Genomic DNA, 17863 nt, shown 5'->3' on the forward strand with positions numbered 1-17863 from the left:
GTTTTGTAAATAATTAGCTTATGGATACTAGTTAAGACTATGAGACTGATGGCAATCATTGAGAGAAGAAACTGGGACTGAGACCTGGGTCACTCCAACATTAAGAAGTCAGGAAGAAGGGGCACCTGGGTGCTTCAGTCAGTTAACCAACTGCCTTTGGCCCAGGTCATGATCCCAGGGTCCTGAGATTGAGTCCTGTATTGGGGCTCCCCTGCTCAGCAGGAAGCCTTGCTTCTTCCTCACCCTTTGCCTGCCGCTCCTCCTGCTTGTGCTTCCCTGTCAAATAAATAAATAAAATCCAGAAGAAGAAGAAGAAGAAGAAGAAGAAGAAGAAGAAGAAGAAGAAGAAGGAAAAAAGAAGTAGTAGTAGTAGTAGTAGTAGTAGTAGTAATAGTAGTAGTAATAGTAGTCAGGAAGAAGAATGTGGTCCAAGAAAGGAAGGAGACTGAGACAGAGCCACTGGTGAAGTAAGAGAAAAACAGTGTGGTTTCCTATAATGTCAGTAAATAAAAAAGGGCTGGGATCAAGGAGGAAAGTGTGATCTACTAAAACATCAACGACAATAAAGGTTGACAATTGGCCACTGTATTTACCAACATAAAATTAGTGATGATGGCAACAGGAGTGGTTTCTGTGAAATGGTGGGACAAAGACCTTATTAGAATAGATCTATAAAAACTGTAAAGAGGGGCTCCTGGGTGGCTCAGTGGGTTAAGCCCCTGCCTTCGGCTCAGGTCATGATCTCAGGGTCCTGGGATCAAGTCCCGCATCAGGCTCTCTGCTCAGCAGGGAGCCTGCTTCCTCCTCTCTCTCTCTGCCTGCCTCTCTGCCTACTTGTGATCTCTCTCTGTCGAATAAATAAATAAAATCTTTAAAAAAAAAAAACTGTAAAGAAAGCACCTGGGGAAAATGAGTAGACAACACCTTTGAAGAGCTCTGTGGCAAAGGGGAGCCAAAAGAGAGCAACAGCTGTTGGAAGAAGTAAGGTCAAAAGAGAATTTTTTTTTTCTTTTAGTTGGAAGAATTTTGTATGTTATAGGAATGGGATAAAGAAAAAAAAATGACAAGGAAAGCACAGTAAGAATTGCTGGGGGAGTATAATTGATAGATGACTGCTAGAGACATCAACACAGGAGACCACAAAGTTATCCTTGTATAAGGTTTAGTTTTGAATTTTTTAAAGATTCACGCTCAGTCTATTAAGCCCTTTCATCCCCTTAGACACATGGACAAATTTAAGACTTTGCTTAAAGTGCATACTCTTATGTTTTGAAATCCATGAAATCAGGTAGTTGATACGCTACCTTTCTTCAGCCACGTTCACTTTTAATATTTGTATCCTTATACCATTTGCATCGGCTCCTCCTGTTCACAAGTTGTAAGACTTTGAGCCAGTAATCTTTGCTCTACAAACCTCACAGGGTTATTGCAGGGATCCAATAAAAACAATTGTGTAAAAGCACTTTTGGAAAGCTGTAAAAGGCTTTATGCCAGTTATTTATCTTGTTCATTTTGGTGTGTAGCCTTTGTTAAGCAAATTTCCACAGAGGCTTGAAGAAGGGTTTGCCTATCTTTAAAAGGCCAGAGCCACCATTAAGGAATATTCTTCAGAATACTCATCCTGGCATATGCAATTTCCCTGCAGATAAAGGGGATTTCTGGTCATACAAGTTTAGAAAAAGCAGAATACTGCTCCTCTTGGAGCCTGAGAATATTAAAATATAAATCTAATGAATACTACAGTTAAGATGCTAGTTCAGAAAGTATAGCACAAAATTTCCTAATATTCTCATCCTAGGAATTCTCTTTCTGGGGGAGTGAATTCTATAAAACACACATTAAATTCCTAGCAAACTTGTGCTTTGTGAGATATGATAAGATGGATAAACTCTACAAAAGTGAAAAATAAAAGTAGGTCAACCACAGAGCATCTGAATAATAGACTTAAAGTTTTTCCTGGATTGACTCAGCAGATCAGACAAAACAACAGAAAAAGAAGAAAAAGTGCTTGTACTTCTATACAACACTTTAAGGAAGCAAATCCTTGGTATAAAATAAACACTCAAATTATGCCAATAGGATGGAGGTAAATGAACACACTTTCTGTCAAATTCTGTGAATCATTCTTTTAAAGTCTGAAGATAACCTGCTTCAGCAACTGTGTGCTTTTTTCTTCTGCCCTCATATCTGGGCTGATAATATGATACTGAATTTGCTCTCAAAGATAGACAAGTCAATTCCCCTTTCTCTTCCCATCTAGTAAGGTCACAGTTGAAGCATTAAAAACCCAGGCACTGCATTCAGAGAGATTTATTTTGAGTTTAACAAGCTTCCACACAACATTAGAATATTTCTATTTCTCATTTTTGCTATTGCGTATAGAAGATGCCTTTTGGTCCAAAGCTTTTTCTTCAACTGAGCTCCTATAAAAGTGACATGGCACAACTTCATGTACATATGAATGAACCATGGAACATCCTAAACTTGGCTCTTCTGGGCCCTTTTGTAGCCAGTCATAGACCTCTAAGCCATTCCAGCCATATATATTATGGGCTACACTTGGACCTCTCTTTCCTGAGAGGTGCGCTAACTCCAAGATGGCAAATTCATAAATCCCATCTCTTTGCTTGGTTTCATTGCTTGAAAATTCAAATAAAGAATAAAAGAGAAGTATACACAGTTGCTATGAGGAATTAGATTACAATATATGGGATCAATGCACAGAGAAAATATTCTATTAGGGCTAATCAGATGTAAACAAATACAAATGATGATTATCTTTGATATAGAGAAGAAATTCGGGCCTAATCAATAATATATAAAATAAGCCACAGTTAACAAAGACTAAATTTCTGGAAGAACAGTTGCTGGCAGTAGTTGACATGTAGTGAGGAAGGCACATAAAAATAGCCAAAATGCAGTGAATACACTGAAGACATTGCCATGGATAACTACTTTTAACTAGAACTTAGTGGAGGACTCTGAAAGAAAGGCATTTGTGCCAAATAATGTTTATTAGTATTTGTACTTTTTTTAAAAAAGATTTTTTTAAATTTATTTGAGAGAGAAAGTGAGAGTGAGAGAGAGCATGAGAAGGGAGAAGGTCAGAGGGAGAAGCAGACTCCCCATGGAGCTGGGAGCCCGATGTGGGACTCTATCCTGGAACTCCAGAATCATGACCTGAGCTAAAGGCAGTTGCTTAACCAACTGAGCCACCCAGGCACTGTATTAGTATTTTTGAATAGAAATATGGTATATTTATAAGCCAAACACTTAAATGTGCAGCTATCAGCTTTGTGTGAGATAATGCAGCATCTTCATATTATGGTATTTCATAATAGGTCATAATAGCATGATGAAATAAAATCCTTTTGTCATCACTGAGGATCACATTGCTCATATATTAAATTTTTCTAAGTGCCTATTTTTGTCTTTAGTGGCTCATCTAAAATACAGCATCGTAGTGCTAGAAATCCACAAAACCCTTAATTTTGGTAAAGGCCCATGCCGTATTTCATTTCTTATAACACTTCAGCTCTATGTCCTTCATGATCAAAGTTCTATGAAGCAAACTCTATATACTTAGTTCCTAGATTTTCTGATCTGAGGATTATTCTTAGCACTGATTTTTCATTTTATTTTGTGAATTTTTTGGCCATAATTTTTTTGCTTATCAGAACAAAGGAACTAAAAGAATGTGAATAAAAATCCATATCTGATTTTGTATTTATTCAGCTTTTACATTTACATATTATTGTTGCTTAAGTTGTTATGTTACATTTTAACTTCAGAACAATCATGAATTAATGTCAGATTCTAAGAGAAGAGAATAAATAAGAACAACAATTCTAAAAAGTGATCAAGCAGCTTGGTTCATTCAGAACACCTAGGTTCAAAGTGAGGATAACAAGCAAAGGAAACTTGAGGGGAGCAGAGAGCTACCACCCTAGAAAGGGCCTCACATCGTAAAATGTGCTTCACACTTTGTAATGTCACTGACAAATCAGCCACTTCCTTCACCCTTAGCTCTGTGAAGAACTAAAGTAATGTATCAGTCACTGAGGAATAAGAACTGTCAAAAGGTACTGCACATAGTAAAATTCAACTATTGTTTTGTGCGACTTCTATTTTAGTTTTACACATATATGCAAACAGACGTAATAATTCAGAGTAAAAGGTTGAAATTAAATTGTATTTCTTTTTTTTTTTAAGATTTTATTTATTTATTTGACAGAGAGAGAGAGAGAGAGAGATCACAAGTAGGCAGAGAGGCAGGCAGAGAGAGAGAGAGAGAGAGAGAGAGAGAGAGAAGCAGGCTCCCTGCTGAGCAGAGAGCCTGATGCCGGGCTGGATCCCAGGACCCTGAGATCATGACCTGAGCCGAAGGCAGAGGCTTAACCCACTGAGCCACCCAGGCACCCCTAAATTGTATTTCTTATAGTCGTTAGCAGATAGGTAGGTCTCTAGGATCTGGGGGTGGGAGACAGCCCAGGGCAAAACAACAAAGAGAGGTCCATATACCATAAATGTAAATATTTAATGATTATAAATCCAGTCAGCAAACTGTCAAGAAAAGTATAACCTGTTATTTCCCTTGAAAGGATACCTTCACATTGACTTTTAGATCAAATTCTAAATAATAATTCTCAGTCTCCTTAAAGTTGTATGGCAGGACTTAGCTAGCTATGGCCCTTGGGCTGTAGTCTGCTCACCTTATCTCAGTCTCAGCTCCTTCCAGAGTACTGGACTGGTTTTGCCTGAATAGATACCTCAGCCAGCACTTTCATTTTATGGAACCCCATCAAACAGGCGCCCCCTGGCCACTCCTTCAGTCTAGGAATGGGCATTCTAGAGTTCAGGCAGATACAGACATTGCTCCTGGGAAGAAATCAATAAAGGCCTGGAGGCAGGTGAAGGTCAGTTTGGTCAGAGAGTCTGGGCTTCCAGGTACCTGGCATGTGGTCAGGAAGGGGTGGTGGTGTGGCTCACAGGTGTGTAATTTCCCCTGGTCACCTGAACTTCTCATCCTGTAGAGGGGCAAGAGGGCCACAGCAAGGCCCACTAAATCATGGACCTCTCTTGCCTAGGTTTAAGAGCCATACTTGTAGCGACCAAAAATCTGGACTGCCATTGCCTTGGGGATCTGTTCAGAGTTAAAAAATAAATAAACAGATAATGATAATAATAACTTGAAGAAGATGTGGGAAAAATTAAAAAAACATTAAGAGCACACTCTTGGATAGAAAATCAGCTCTATGATCCATATATACAATGGAGTATTATGCCTCCATCAGAAAGGATGAATACCCAACTGTTGTATCAACATGGATGGGACTGGAGGAGATTATGCTGAGTGAAATAAGTCAAGCAGAGAGAATCAATTATCATATGGTTTCACTTACTTGTGGAGCAAAAGGAATAACATGGAGGACATTGGGAGATGGAAGGAGAAGTGAGTTAGGGGAAATCAGAGTAGGAGACAAACCACGAGAGACTGTGGACTTTGAGAAACAAACTGGGGGTTTTGGAGGGGAGAGGGGTGGGGTGGTTGGGTGAGCCTGGTTGTGGGTATTAAGGAGGGCATGTATTGCATGGAGCACTGGGCGTGGTGCATAAACAATGAATTTTGGAACACTGAAAAAAATTTAAAAAAATGTAAGAAAAGGGGTTTAGATAAAAAAAAAGAAATCAACTCTAAAAAACAAGGGAATATATATATATATATATATATATATATATATATATACACACACACACACATACATATAATAAAAGAAGAAAAGATCAGAAAAACTAAGATTGGATTAGAATGAATTTTTGTAAAAACTCAACAGTAACACATATAGAAGTCATCCAGGCATGTGAGAAGGAATATCAGAGCATAATCTTGTCTGGAGGTGAGAATACCGGGGTTGTGGTCCTGCTCTGGACCAAGAAGTCCTTTAATCATTCTAAGTAAGTCTCAATTTCATTACTGGTAAAATTAAGAAAAGGAAAATCTCAATCAACTTTGTAAGTCTGATGTGTTAAAAAGTGTTAAGTGATTTTTTAAAAAGATATCTAATCAAGATGCTCCCACGTTAACATACTTCTCTATCTTCCCATTGCTTTGGGAATAAAATTAAACTCCTTACCATGTCCTACAAGAACTTACATAATCTGACCCTGTTCACTGCTCCATCCTGTCTCCTGCTGTTCTCTCCCTGGACCACTAGGTTTCAATGACCCCATCATCCTTTCTTCCCAAGAATGTGCCAGAGAAGCTCTATGCCACCATTGGTACATTTGCACTTAGTGTTTCCTTTGCCTCAAAAACTCTTAAGTTTTTCCATGTGGTTGAATCTGTGTCCTCTTTCAGGTTTCAGTTCAATCCCCACCTGTTAAAAAAGTCCTTCCTCGCCATGTCTATGTAACATACTTCACACCAGTCCCTTGGTCACGTTCACTCCCTCTCATTTGTTTATTGCCTGGGCCCCCATCTGCTTTGTTCATTACTATGTCCCAACCACCCAGACCAGTACCTATATCCTAATACCTTCAATAATGTTGCCAATAAATATTTATTGAAAAATGCACAACCATGAAAACATAGTATTAATCAATATTATAACCATACTATTTATGGCTTATAATTAAGTTTTGTTTTTCAGTGTCTCTACTCTTTACAACAAAGCTGTAAGTTGGGTATGACTATTTACCAGTAGCTGATGCTCTGGCAAGTTAACGTGCAAGTTCACCCAGCTAGTAACTGGCAGAGATGGAATTTGAATCCAGGTGCTGACATCAAACAAATCATTATTCCATGCTGCCTCTCTGACACCTCCTATCACAATTAATTTATCTCTCCTTTAAACTCTAATATCATTTTTGACACTACTTATTTATCGTGTTTTGCAATATTAATTGGGGCATGCTGATTTTTCGCTCTACTTTCTCAGCAAATTTATTACAGAGGTGATGTCTTCTGACTCTCTACCAGTGTCTAACATCCCACTTATCCACATCACTTAGCAAGTATTTGCAGCTGCAAAAAATAATTGGAAGTACAGAATATATGAGTCAGGAGCATTATTATCTCCTTTACAAGAGCAGTGTATTTATGCAAAAATTTAACAAATTAATTCTCCTCTAGAAATTAACAGGAAGAAAGTCATTGAGCCCAGTTCTGAACTTTCAGTGGGGTAAAATTTAGTGTCCTGAAAAATTTTATTATCCTCTGAGTATTTACGTTCTTCTAGAATAACTGATGAAATTTATGTCCCACAGAAACATTTAAACTAGTTTCAGTTAAACTTACTTTTTCTTTTAATTTTTTTAAGTGTTGAAAACAATTACATAGCTTTTCTATGAGTAATAAGGTCTTTTTCAGAGTGTGCTTGAGACTATTTTTATCACTATTTTGTCAACAGGATTCTCAAGCCACTGAGATAAAACATCTGTTGGTTAATAACCCACCCTGACTATGTAATTTAAGTAACTTTACTACCCTAAGCAAAGGGTAAATCCTTGTGACTAGGATTTACAAGTCACTCTCTGGCAGTTCCATAGTATCTCACAATGGTTTTCTGTATATCTCCCCAACCACCATTTTGCAATTTATGCATTAATACCACAGTAATCCTTCACTGACAATCTTCATTGCACAGACACTCCCCAAAATATTATTTCCTTTTTTTGCTTGATTAAAAGCAAAAATTAAGTGGTAGGATTTAAATTATAATCCTATAACACTTGTTATTCAGTGGTATTGAAATACTTTGAATAATCAAGCAAGAGAGAATAATTTTAAAAAGTAAAGATGCTTTATAACATTTATGTATGTAAGTTAGGAGTATTTATATAAGGATAGTAAATATAATGATAAGGATATTATTTCATATTTTATCCATAAATGTCAGCAGTTAGAATATGGAGGGGATCTAACATACAGCAAGGTGGCTATTATCAGCAGTATTGTATTATATACTTGGAAGTTGCTGAGGCCAAATCTAAAATATTCTTAGTATATGTAACTGCATACACACAAAAGGTAATTAGGTGAGATATGAATGTGTTAACCTTATTGTGGTAGTTTCTTCACAATATAGACATATGCTAAATCACCATGTGGTATACCTTAAATTTACACGTTATGTGTCAATTATATCTCAATAAAACTGGAAACAAAGAAATGGCAGGCAAACAAACATGTTATGAATGAGTGAATGAATAAATAAATACATGAAAATAAAACTGATGGTAACTAGAGCTAAGAGGATTGGGAAGTAGATTAAATATATGATGAAGATTAAGAGGTACCATCTTCCAGTTATAAAATGAATAAGATGTGGAGATGTGATATACAACATAGGGAATATAGTAAATAATATTGTAAAAATTTTGTATGGAGACTGATGGTCACTATACTTATCATGGAGATCAATTTATAAGGTATATAAATATCATCAGATCACTGTGTTGTATACATGAAACTGAAATAATATTGTGTATCAATTATACCTTAATAAATAAAAAAACAAAAAAACCTCTCAAATTTTCAAAATACTTTCCTGAAGGACATTTCAGGGGTAATATGAATTGAAACAAGTCACTTATTTTAAATTAGAAAAAAATACATACATGATGATACATATTTTAGGCCTAAATTGGAGGAGAGGGGCATGCTATTTTTAATAATACCAGTGTATCATTACTTTAAAGCATTTGGAAATTACTCTTCTTATATTTCTGGGAAATTGGGAAAAAGAGAATACCAATAACTACAATGTTTAAAAATCTTTAGTTACATCCATAAGGAAGAGTAAGTTAGCAATGGCACAGAATCTCTCTTCTACGCTGGCTGACATGCCTTCTCCAAGAGCCAAAAGGCAAAGAAAGTTAGAGACAAGTACTTTATATCGCTAACTACTCAGAGTCCTCAGAATATGTGCAGTCTAATAGAAACAAACATCTATTATACATAGGTCCTCATCCAGATACTAGAACCATGAATTTTCTTACTTTCTAATGCCTAGATATTTGGTAGTTATATGTTAAAATAAATGACATTTGAAAAAAAAACCAAAAAAACAAAAATGTGTGTGGGTACTCTCTCTCCTGAAAGTACCAGATGAACGCTTTAAATATCAAATGGTTTGTTAGGGAATAGACAAGATCTCAAGTTCTTTCTGCCTTTCAAAGACATATTTCTTTAATTCTTGTCTGGATTAGCATAAATACATCATTGTTAAAGAAAAAACAAAACAAAACAAAACAAACCACACACAATATTTTGTGACTTCTAAGAGAAAAAGGCTTCATGACCACAAAGTCCATTTTTACACCCGAATAAGTAGAGAAAATGTATAGCACTGTATTACTGATGACATAATTAAAATGAAACAGTAATAGAAAATTACAAGTTAGTTTCCTAAAGTGAGTTTTGAGTGCAAACAGCTTATTCTCAAGAGCTAGGTGATTTGTTTACCGGACTGATATCAGTTTAAATTTCATTCAAATTTGAGATACAGCTCATGAAACCTAGCCGTCAGACCGTAGTTTATTTTTAATACTCAGCTTAAGAGTTCTATAAAATACATGGATAAAGGCTAAAATAGTGAAGCCTTAAATTAAGAGCTCTTTGCCTCTCAGCCACCAAAACTGATGAGTGTCAGGAAATTAGTCTGGTTGACTTGGCCCCCTTTGCTGTCATACTTGAAGGAGGAAACGCGAGAAGCCCCTCCATCTGTTTCAACTGGATAAGTAAGGAAGTGTTCGGTTTATTTTCAGCTAGGAAGACTGGTGCTTTTGTTTCATGGTCCAGTCCCTTGTTTCTTGATCTCTGTTCTGAAACCTCTTGACATTGACAATGACACTTATTGCTACCTAATTCATGCAGTCCTGATGTTTAAAGATCAACCATCTGAAGATGTAGCTGGTAATGGCAAATAACCCCACAGATTATCTAAGCCTCAGGCACAGGATATGCAAACTCTTCATCATCTTTATCTGAGTCCAGACCGACCAGCAACTGACCTTCCTTTTGTTCTGGAAACAAATGCGTTAGCCCAGAAAAAGGGCCAGACAGACTGATGGTGTTCTTACCCTGGGTAGAACCTCCAACCAAAGGAAAATCTTTCCCTTCTAAAAACAGTAAAAGTCCCAAGAGTTCCGGTATCTTTTAATAAAATTTCTCATTAACAGGAATACTGTTAGGACCTTCTTAAACACATGGAAAATGCCAAATAGGAGATTACTAAAAAATTCTTGCAGTGATACGCCACAGATGAATTGCCAATTGTACATAATAACATTTATAAATCAAAAGTATTGTTATTATACTTAGAATTCCTGGATATAGATTAAAGATACACCTATCTGTGCAAATATATTTATTCAATTATACATATGTTCAATTAGATATATAATTTAATTATTTCAGAGAATCATGTTAAGTATCAAGTATTGAGAAATTCAAATATATATTTATACATTTAAACACATGCATATTATTTTTAAGAAAATCAAATTAAATCACCAAATGAAAAGTCATCATGACTTTTTTTTTTTTAAAGATTTTATTTATTTGACAGACAGAGGTCACAAGTAGGCAGAGAGGCAGGCAGAAAGAGGGGGGAAGCAGGCTCCCCACCCAGCAGAGAGCCCGATGAGGGGCTCGATCCCAAGACCCTGGGATCATCATCATGACCTTTTGACCAACAAATCAAAACATAATAAAGAATGTTTATCACATGGACTTCATATTTCATATTTTTGTCAAATGACATAGAAAGTAAATATTTCTAGGTAGGACCATGTCATCTGTGTCATACCTTTTCATGGACTTTCTGACCAGGTTCCATCCCTTCAAGATGTTCTGATTCTGTGGACCCCTCACTTGATGCCATTTTTCTTTGTATATGAACATTTTGTTCACGCAAGGCAACAATCTGCAAAATAAAAGCACTATGCCTTAAAAATCTAAAATAGAGCATAAAGTATAGAATAATTGAATTTATTCAAATGTGGCTAAGAACAAATGAATACACGCAAATAATTAGAAAACAAACCTTAAATTTTATTCATATTTTTACTTAAAAATATTTTTAACATTTAGGTTAGCATTTTGAATAATAATTACATGAATACGATATTCATTGAAGAAAATATTTTCTAGTTGAAAAATGTATCTATATAGTCGGAAATGTGTCTAAATTAATGCCATGATCCATGTGGTATTAATTCAGAAATTAATTCAGAAATTACTTTTTAAAATTAATTTATGAAATGTGATAAAATTCATATCAGTCTATATTTTTAAAGTATAAAAGGAAGAGAAATGAAAACATTGCAGGCTGAAGGCAGGTTACAAGCACATTCAATCACTCTAAGAGGTAGCATATCTGTAATTTTAAAATAAACAAAAACACAAACTGGACTTAATTTTGTGCCACTGTCATGAGTACTTAGAATTAAATGCATCTCATTATCCTTATTTTAATGGCCATTATCTTAGTGCTGCTTGTTCAATTAATTTGTAGAAGACTTCTCAAAAAGCAATTCATTCTTGAAAATTTTCAGCTCCACTTTTCATAGTATTTTCAACTAAGAAAGATTCTCAGATAGTTACAGTTTAAGTGATCTTAGTAATAAGAGAAAAAAATAACATTCTAACATTTTTAAATGATGTTTTAAAATACAGTTGCTATTTATACATATTTTTGAAGGTATTTTACATTAATACCATAACTTATTAATTTCTTGGCAAATCCTATTATATAAATGATGAGGGAATAGAAGGCTAGCTGAGGACAAAGCAGAAGCTGGCACTCTACACACCCACTCCCCACCCCTGCCTTGACATGTGTGGTATTCCTCAGGCATTCTTGGCTGCCCTAAAGGAAAAACAAGTAGTTAACTTATAGAGACCACAATCCTGCAAGACCTGAGTCTCCCTCCATTTACAAATGTCCTAGTGATTTACAAGGAAGAGGCTTTCTTATCAATAACCAAACTTCCAGAGACCCATAAATCAGTCCTGAAGCCTTAACATCATCTTCCCCTCCATAAAACTGAGGGAGACTGAGGCAGAGGGAAATGTAAATAAAGTTAAATTTTTTCCAAACCTAAAGCTCATTGATGAGGACCTGTGATAGCAGGAGTGTGACATTCCTTCAGGAAGCTCTCAACAGTCTGTTAATACCTTCTAAAAGAAAAAACAACCTTAACTTGACAAATAGCAAAACCTCCAGTATCCTGTGTGTCTTCTTCTTTCAAATGCTCCCTTTTCCTTACCTCCCCCAACCCCACAGTATATAATCAGCCCACTCCCCACAACCCCAGCGCAGCAGCTTTTTATGCCCATGGGTCCTGTCCCCATGCTTTAATAAACCACCATTTTGCACCAAAGACGTCTCAAGTCATTGACTTGGTCATTGGCTCCGGCCCTCACCTCACCAAACCTCACTTAAATTCTAAAACTTCATCATTAACAACTCAGATATTGAGTTAATATTGGTTCTTGGGGAAATCAATGCCTATAGTATTTAATACACAATAAATAGTCTATCACACGAGTCCAGTACGTCGCATAGACCAATAATTGCCAAATAAATGTAAAAGGTCAAGTTGTCCCGTGGCTGTCCCCATCCCTGCCACTACTTCAGTGCCCAGATGCACAATGCTGTGTTCATGAGATCAGGTATCTGGTATATGACCTCCAGCATTAACATATGCATATCATTTTATAAGGCCGATCACCAAATAACGAAGAACAACTCTTCAAGCGCTCTTCTTGAACTGCAGTCAGCAAACAACAGGTTCTCTTCCTCCCACTTTTGGCCACCTACAAGCTATCATCCACAAAGCAGCCAGATTCACCTCTGAAACTTCACTTACATTGTGTCACTCTTCGCATTCCAAAGAACCTCAATGTTTTCCCAAATTATTTAGCTTAAATTTAAACTTCTTAACAAAGTCTAGAATACCCCATATCTTTCCCTCAGTCACAACAGCTTCCTTTCTGTCTCTCAAATACACCACGCTCTTTCTCATCCAGATTTTAGGAACTTAATCTTCCTGCCTAAAACATTCTTTTCCACCTCAGACCACAAGTAACACAATCCCAGCTTTCAAAACTCAGCCGAAATACCATTCTTCAGAGAAAACGTACCTTGCTGTCAACCACTTGCTATAGTTTCCCTGCTTATTATTGTGTGTATTTCACTGACTAAATTCCAATATTTTTTCCTTTATTTGCTTAATCACTTTGCTTATTTATTTAGCTATCAGAAGTCCTAATAATATGTCAGGAGAAAACAATTTTCGGAAGACCTTATGGAAAACAACATTTTCATATGAAGCAGCACATTATATTATTATGTGCAAGGTTTACTTTATTCAATAAAAATGTGTTGATTTAAATAATGAATGGATAGGGATAAACAAAGAATAAAACCTAATTCATTCAGAAGTAACAAAAAATAATGATTTAGAGTGTGTGGGAGACTTCGGAGACATTTCTCTGATGTTAGAACAGAAATGGATTATACTAACGGAACAATAAGAATAAAATAGTCCCTTGGTATATCATTTCTATATTAATTCTTAACATCTTGTCTCTTGAATAAAAGAATAATATTATATTATCATCATTACATAATGAAATTTTATTTCAAATTTTTTAAAAATTTAAGCATTGTATGCTGACATTCCACTAACATCCATGGCTTAACAAATATGTTGACAAAGGTAATAATAAGTTTTTTAAAATTCTATGCATTTTCTTTCATTATTTAATCTACTTAGCTGTGAAGAGAGAGCTCTTTTTTAAAAGATTTTACTTATTTATTTGACAGAGAGAGACACAGCAAGAGAGGGAACACAAGCAGGGGGAGTGGGAGAGGCAGGCCTCCTGCTGAGCAGAGAGCTCCAAGTGGGGCTCCATCCCAGAACCCTGGGATCATGACCTGAACCAAAGGCAGATGCTTAACAACTGAGCCACCCAGGCACCCCGAAGAGAGACCTTTTAAAAAAATATATATTTAAAAACCAAATTTAACACTATGTTCAGAAAAAGTTCTATTGGTTTAGTAATTCAGATAAATTTTAAACATGGCTTTGTGCCTAAAATAAAGCAGGCCCTCTAAAAAGGTTTACTGAATGACTCAGTGAATTAATACCCTAAATAATAATAATAAAAGTCAAAATGCCAAATTCATATGGAAAACACTATATGCAAATATAACTGTGCATCTATTTAAAAAAGGACAAATATCAAGTGTTTTACAAAGTATACCCATGACAGTTCTAAGAATTATATAACTTTCAACAATCAACATACAAATTCTACTTTTTTTGGTTGTTTTTAACCAAGCCCACAAATTGGGTTTTTGAAGTAGGAGAACAGATGTAGAATCCTCTATATTCTTTAATGATTTAAATGATTTAAGATTTTATTTTTGCCCAATAACAAATTATCCTGAGGGGTTATGAAAGCAAAGCTTCAGCATCTGATTTAATTTTAGGTGTTAGTAATCTTTATTCTTTCAGGAGGGAAAAAGCTAGAGGTTCTCTCCTGTGAATGCAATGTTGGGGGTTGGGCCTCTTTAATGTTTTCAAAGGGCAGAGAAGTTCACCTAGAAATCACAGGGCCTCTAGGTAGCAGAGGTCTCTTTAGGAAATTCTCCCAGCTGACTTAAGAAACAAATGCAATGGGGTGCCTGGGCGGCTCAGTGGGTTAAAGCCTCTGCCGCCTTCAGCTCAGGTCATGATCCCAGGGTCCTGGTATCGAGCCCCACATCGGGCTCTCTGCTCAGTTGGGAGCCTGCTTCCTCCTCTCTCTCTGCCTGCCTCTCTGCCTACTTGTGATCTGTCTGTCAAATAAATAAATAAAATCTTAAAAGAAAAAGAAGAAGAAGAAGAAGAAGAAGAAGAAGAAGAAGAAGAAGAAGCAGCAGCAGCAAATGCAGGAGATGGCTTGAGAACTAGCTTGTAAACAAACGCAGAATGAAAGGAAGTTGATGGCCCCAAAACATTCTTTGGGCTCTCACTGACAGGGAGTGCTGTGAAAGGGAAGGGAGGGTGACTTGTCTAGGATACCAAAGTAGTCCTAGCATGACCTACTACAAATGAGACAGCGTGGCAGGTAGGAGGAATCACTTCCAGGTAGACTCTGTAAAAACTGGCTTACCCATTTGTTACATAACTGCCAGAAAGTACTGGAAACTCACCATGTGCCAAGCATTGTGCGAAATTATTTTAATCTACAAAATGGATTTTATGATCCACACTTAAGAAGTGATTAAACTGAGATAAACAGAGTGTGATAAGAACTAAGCAGGAATCAAGTGAAAATTAACTCCTTAACTTGATACCTTCTACTTTCTGTCAAATTGCCTCACATGGCTTAAGTCAGGGAAGTTCATAGTGGGTGGGGATGGGGAAAAAGCATTTCCCTTCCAAGTACTTCTACCTTCCCATCTGGAAAACCTTTGTATTATCATTAAGGTATGGACCCCTCCCTGGAGATTCACATCCAGGCATAGCTGTGCCTACATTTCCAGTTTATCAATCCACTGAAGGCCCATGGAACTCTGGTCAAGGGGAACTGCCCAGTCATTTTAATTGATAAACTATGATTTGTCAACTGTTTGTTGACACGTTTTTAAATGCCCAGCATCCCTTCAATATTACTTTTGTTATATCCTATACTTCCACTGCGGTATTTTCCTTCCCTACTCTAAACCTAGAGACTGTCAGTCAGGGGGCCAGAACTCAGGTCAAATGTGTGGGCACATGATCCAAGCCAGGGAAATTGGAATACTCCTTGAGATGTTTCTGGCAGAGCTATGGGGGAAGATTTGTTTTCTACAGGCTTAAGCTGGTAGGATACAATCAGGATGGCTGTTTACCATCAGTTCTAGCTCATGGAGAAAAGCACACAATAAAGAGCCCTGATGAATTAGATCTGCTCTTAATTCTAGCCATTCTTAAATCACCTCTACCCTTGGCATTTCATTAATATGAGCCCCAAACTTTTTTTTTTTTTTTGCTCAAATTTGCTTTTCTGTAACTTATAACTAAAAGCGTCCTTGAAAATATAACAAGGGGCATGGAAGGCAACATGGAATTTCTACGTGGAGATTTTGAAGAATGACTAAGCATTTATCAGTTGGAGACAATGGGGGTGGGGAGAAAACCATTCAGGAAGATAGAAGAACATGAGCTCTTTGTGTACCTAGTACTATGGGTTATTTAATATTCCTGTGGTGAACACTATCTGGATGAAGATAAAAGAAAGACAGGAGACTAAAGAAACTGAAGTACTTCAACTAAAACTCTGCCATCTGTGTTCTTCTTGCTCTGACTTATTGCTTCACTACCACTCTTATTTTGTTTCCTGATTGCTCATCTAGCTTCTGAGAGCCTGACCCATTGTGTCTATGCATTTCTAAACCCATGATATTTCCAGGCCAGTCTTCCAAGTTTTGTTCTTGCCTTTGCCTCTGTCAAATTGTTTTTGGCTCCTGGATTGGGGCTGGTCAGAAGGACCAAGCCATGATTAGAAGCTTAGAATTTTCAACTCTACCTCCCTGATTCTCCAGAAAGGGGAGATGGCTTGGAGTTAATGATTGATAAAGCCTATGTGATGAAATTTCCATAAAGATCCTAAAGTATGGAGGTGAGGGGGCTTCCAGGTTGGAGAACATAACATATCCATGTGCTGGGAGAGTGACATACCCCAACTCCATAGGGACAGAAACTCCTGGGCTTGGGACCCTCTCAGACCTTGCCTATATTTCTCTTCATCTGGATGTTCATCTGTATCCTTTAAAAAAAATGGTAAATGTCGGGACGCTGGGTGGCTCAGTTGGTTAAGCAGCTGCCTTCGGCTCAGGTCATGATCCCAGCGTCCTGGAATCGAGTCCCATATCGGGCTCCTTGCTCCGCAGGGAGCCTGCTTCTCCGTCTGACTCTGCCTTCCACTCTGTCTGCCTGTGCTCGCTCTCGCTCACTCTCTCTGACAAATAAATAAAATCTTTAAAAAAAAAATGGTAAATGTAACTGTTTTCCTGAGTTCTTTGAGTTGCTCTAGCAAATTAAGAGAATCCAAAGAGGGGGTTATGGGAATCTCTGATTTATAGCAAATCAGCCAGGAACACAGATGACAACTTTTATTTACAATTGACATCTGAGGTGGGTAGGGGTATGGGGTAACTGGGTCATGGGCATTAAGGAAGGCATGTGATGAGCACTGGATGTTATATACAACTAATAAATCACTGAACATTACATCAAAAACTAATGATGTATTAATATTATATGTTGGCTAACTGAATTTAAATTTAAAAAGTATAAACAAACAAACAATTGACATCTGAAGTGGAAGGAGTAGTCATGTAGGACTGAGCCTTTAACCTGTGGGATCTACCACTACCTCCAGGAAGTGTCAGAATTAAGTTAAACTGTAAGACACCTGAAAGTGTTTCAGTGAATGCTTGGTGGGAGAATGCTCCCTTCCCACTCAGGCACACACACATCCGGTGTCAAAAGTATTTTAAGTGTGGTAGTCATGTCAGAGTAAAAGAGAACCACAAGGGGTAGACTGGGGTTTTCCTCTACACACCCTTTTTCCTTGACTGCTTCTGAAACATCTTTTAAGTCTTTGCTTACATGTCACCCATTCTGGGAATCTGGGACCCTCCTCCTTCCAGATTTAAGTTATATAATTCCTTAGCATTCTCCAATAACTCATACAAATTATCACTATCACAATTAGCTGTTAGTTTTCTGATTGCCCATTTTGCCACTGAGTGCCTCAAAACCAGAACTACATCTGATTATTTATTCCCAGTTCTTAAGATGCTGGTTAACAAGTAGGAGG

At 37.0% G+C, this 17863-nt stretch overlaps 1 protein-coding gene across 12 annotated transcripts in view; it reads right to left on the reverse strand.

Annotated features, from left to right (window-relative positions):
- PPFIA2 (PTPRF interacting protein alpha 2) overlaps nucleotides 1–17863 on the reverse strand; it is a 496304-nt gene that overhangs the window by 140960 nt on the left and 337481 nt on the right. For all 12 annotated transcript variants that reach the window (XM_045082940.1, XM_045082946.1, XM_045082943.1 and 9 more), the window contains one exon: nucleotides 10812–10928. In XM_045082940.1, coding sequence (XP_044938875.1) covers nucleotides 10812–10928 — 117 coding nt within the window. The remainder of the gene's footprint in view (nucleotides 1–10811; nucleotides 10929–17863) is intronic.

This window comes from Mustela putorius, unplaced genomic scaffold, assembly GCF_011764305.1.
Source record: "Mustela putorius furo isolate JIRA1106 unplaced genomic scaffold, ASM1176430v1.1 tig00000640_pilon_pilon_pilon, whole genome shotgun sequence".
Taxonomy (NCBI): Eukaryota; Metazoa; Chordata; class Mammalia; order Carnivora; family Mustelidae; genus Mustela; species Mustela putorius.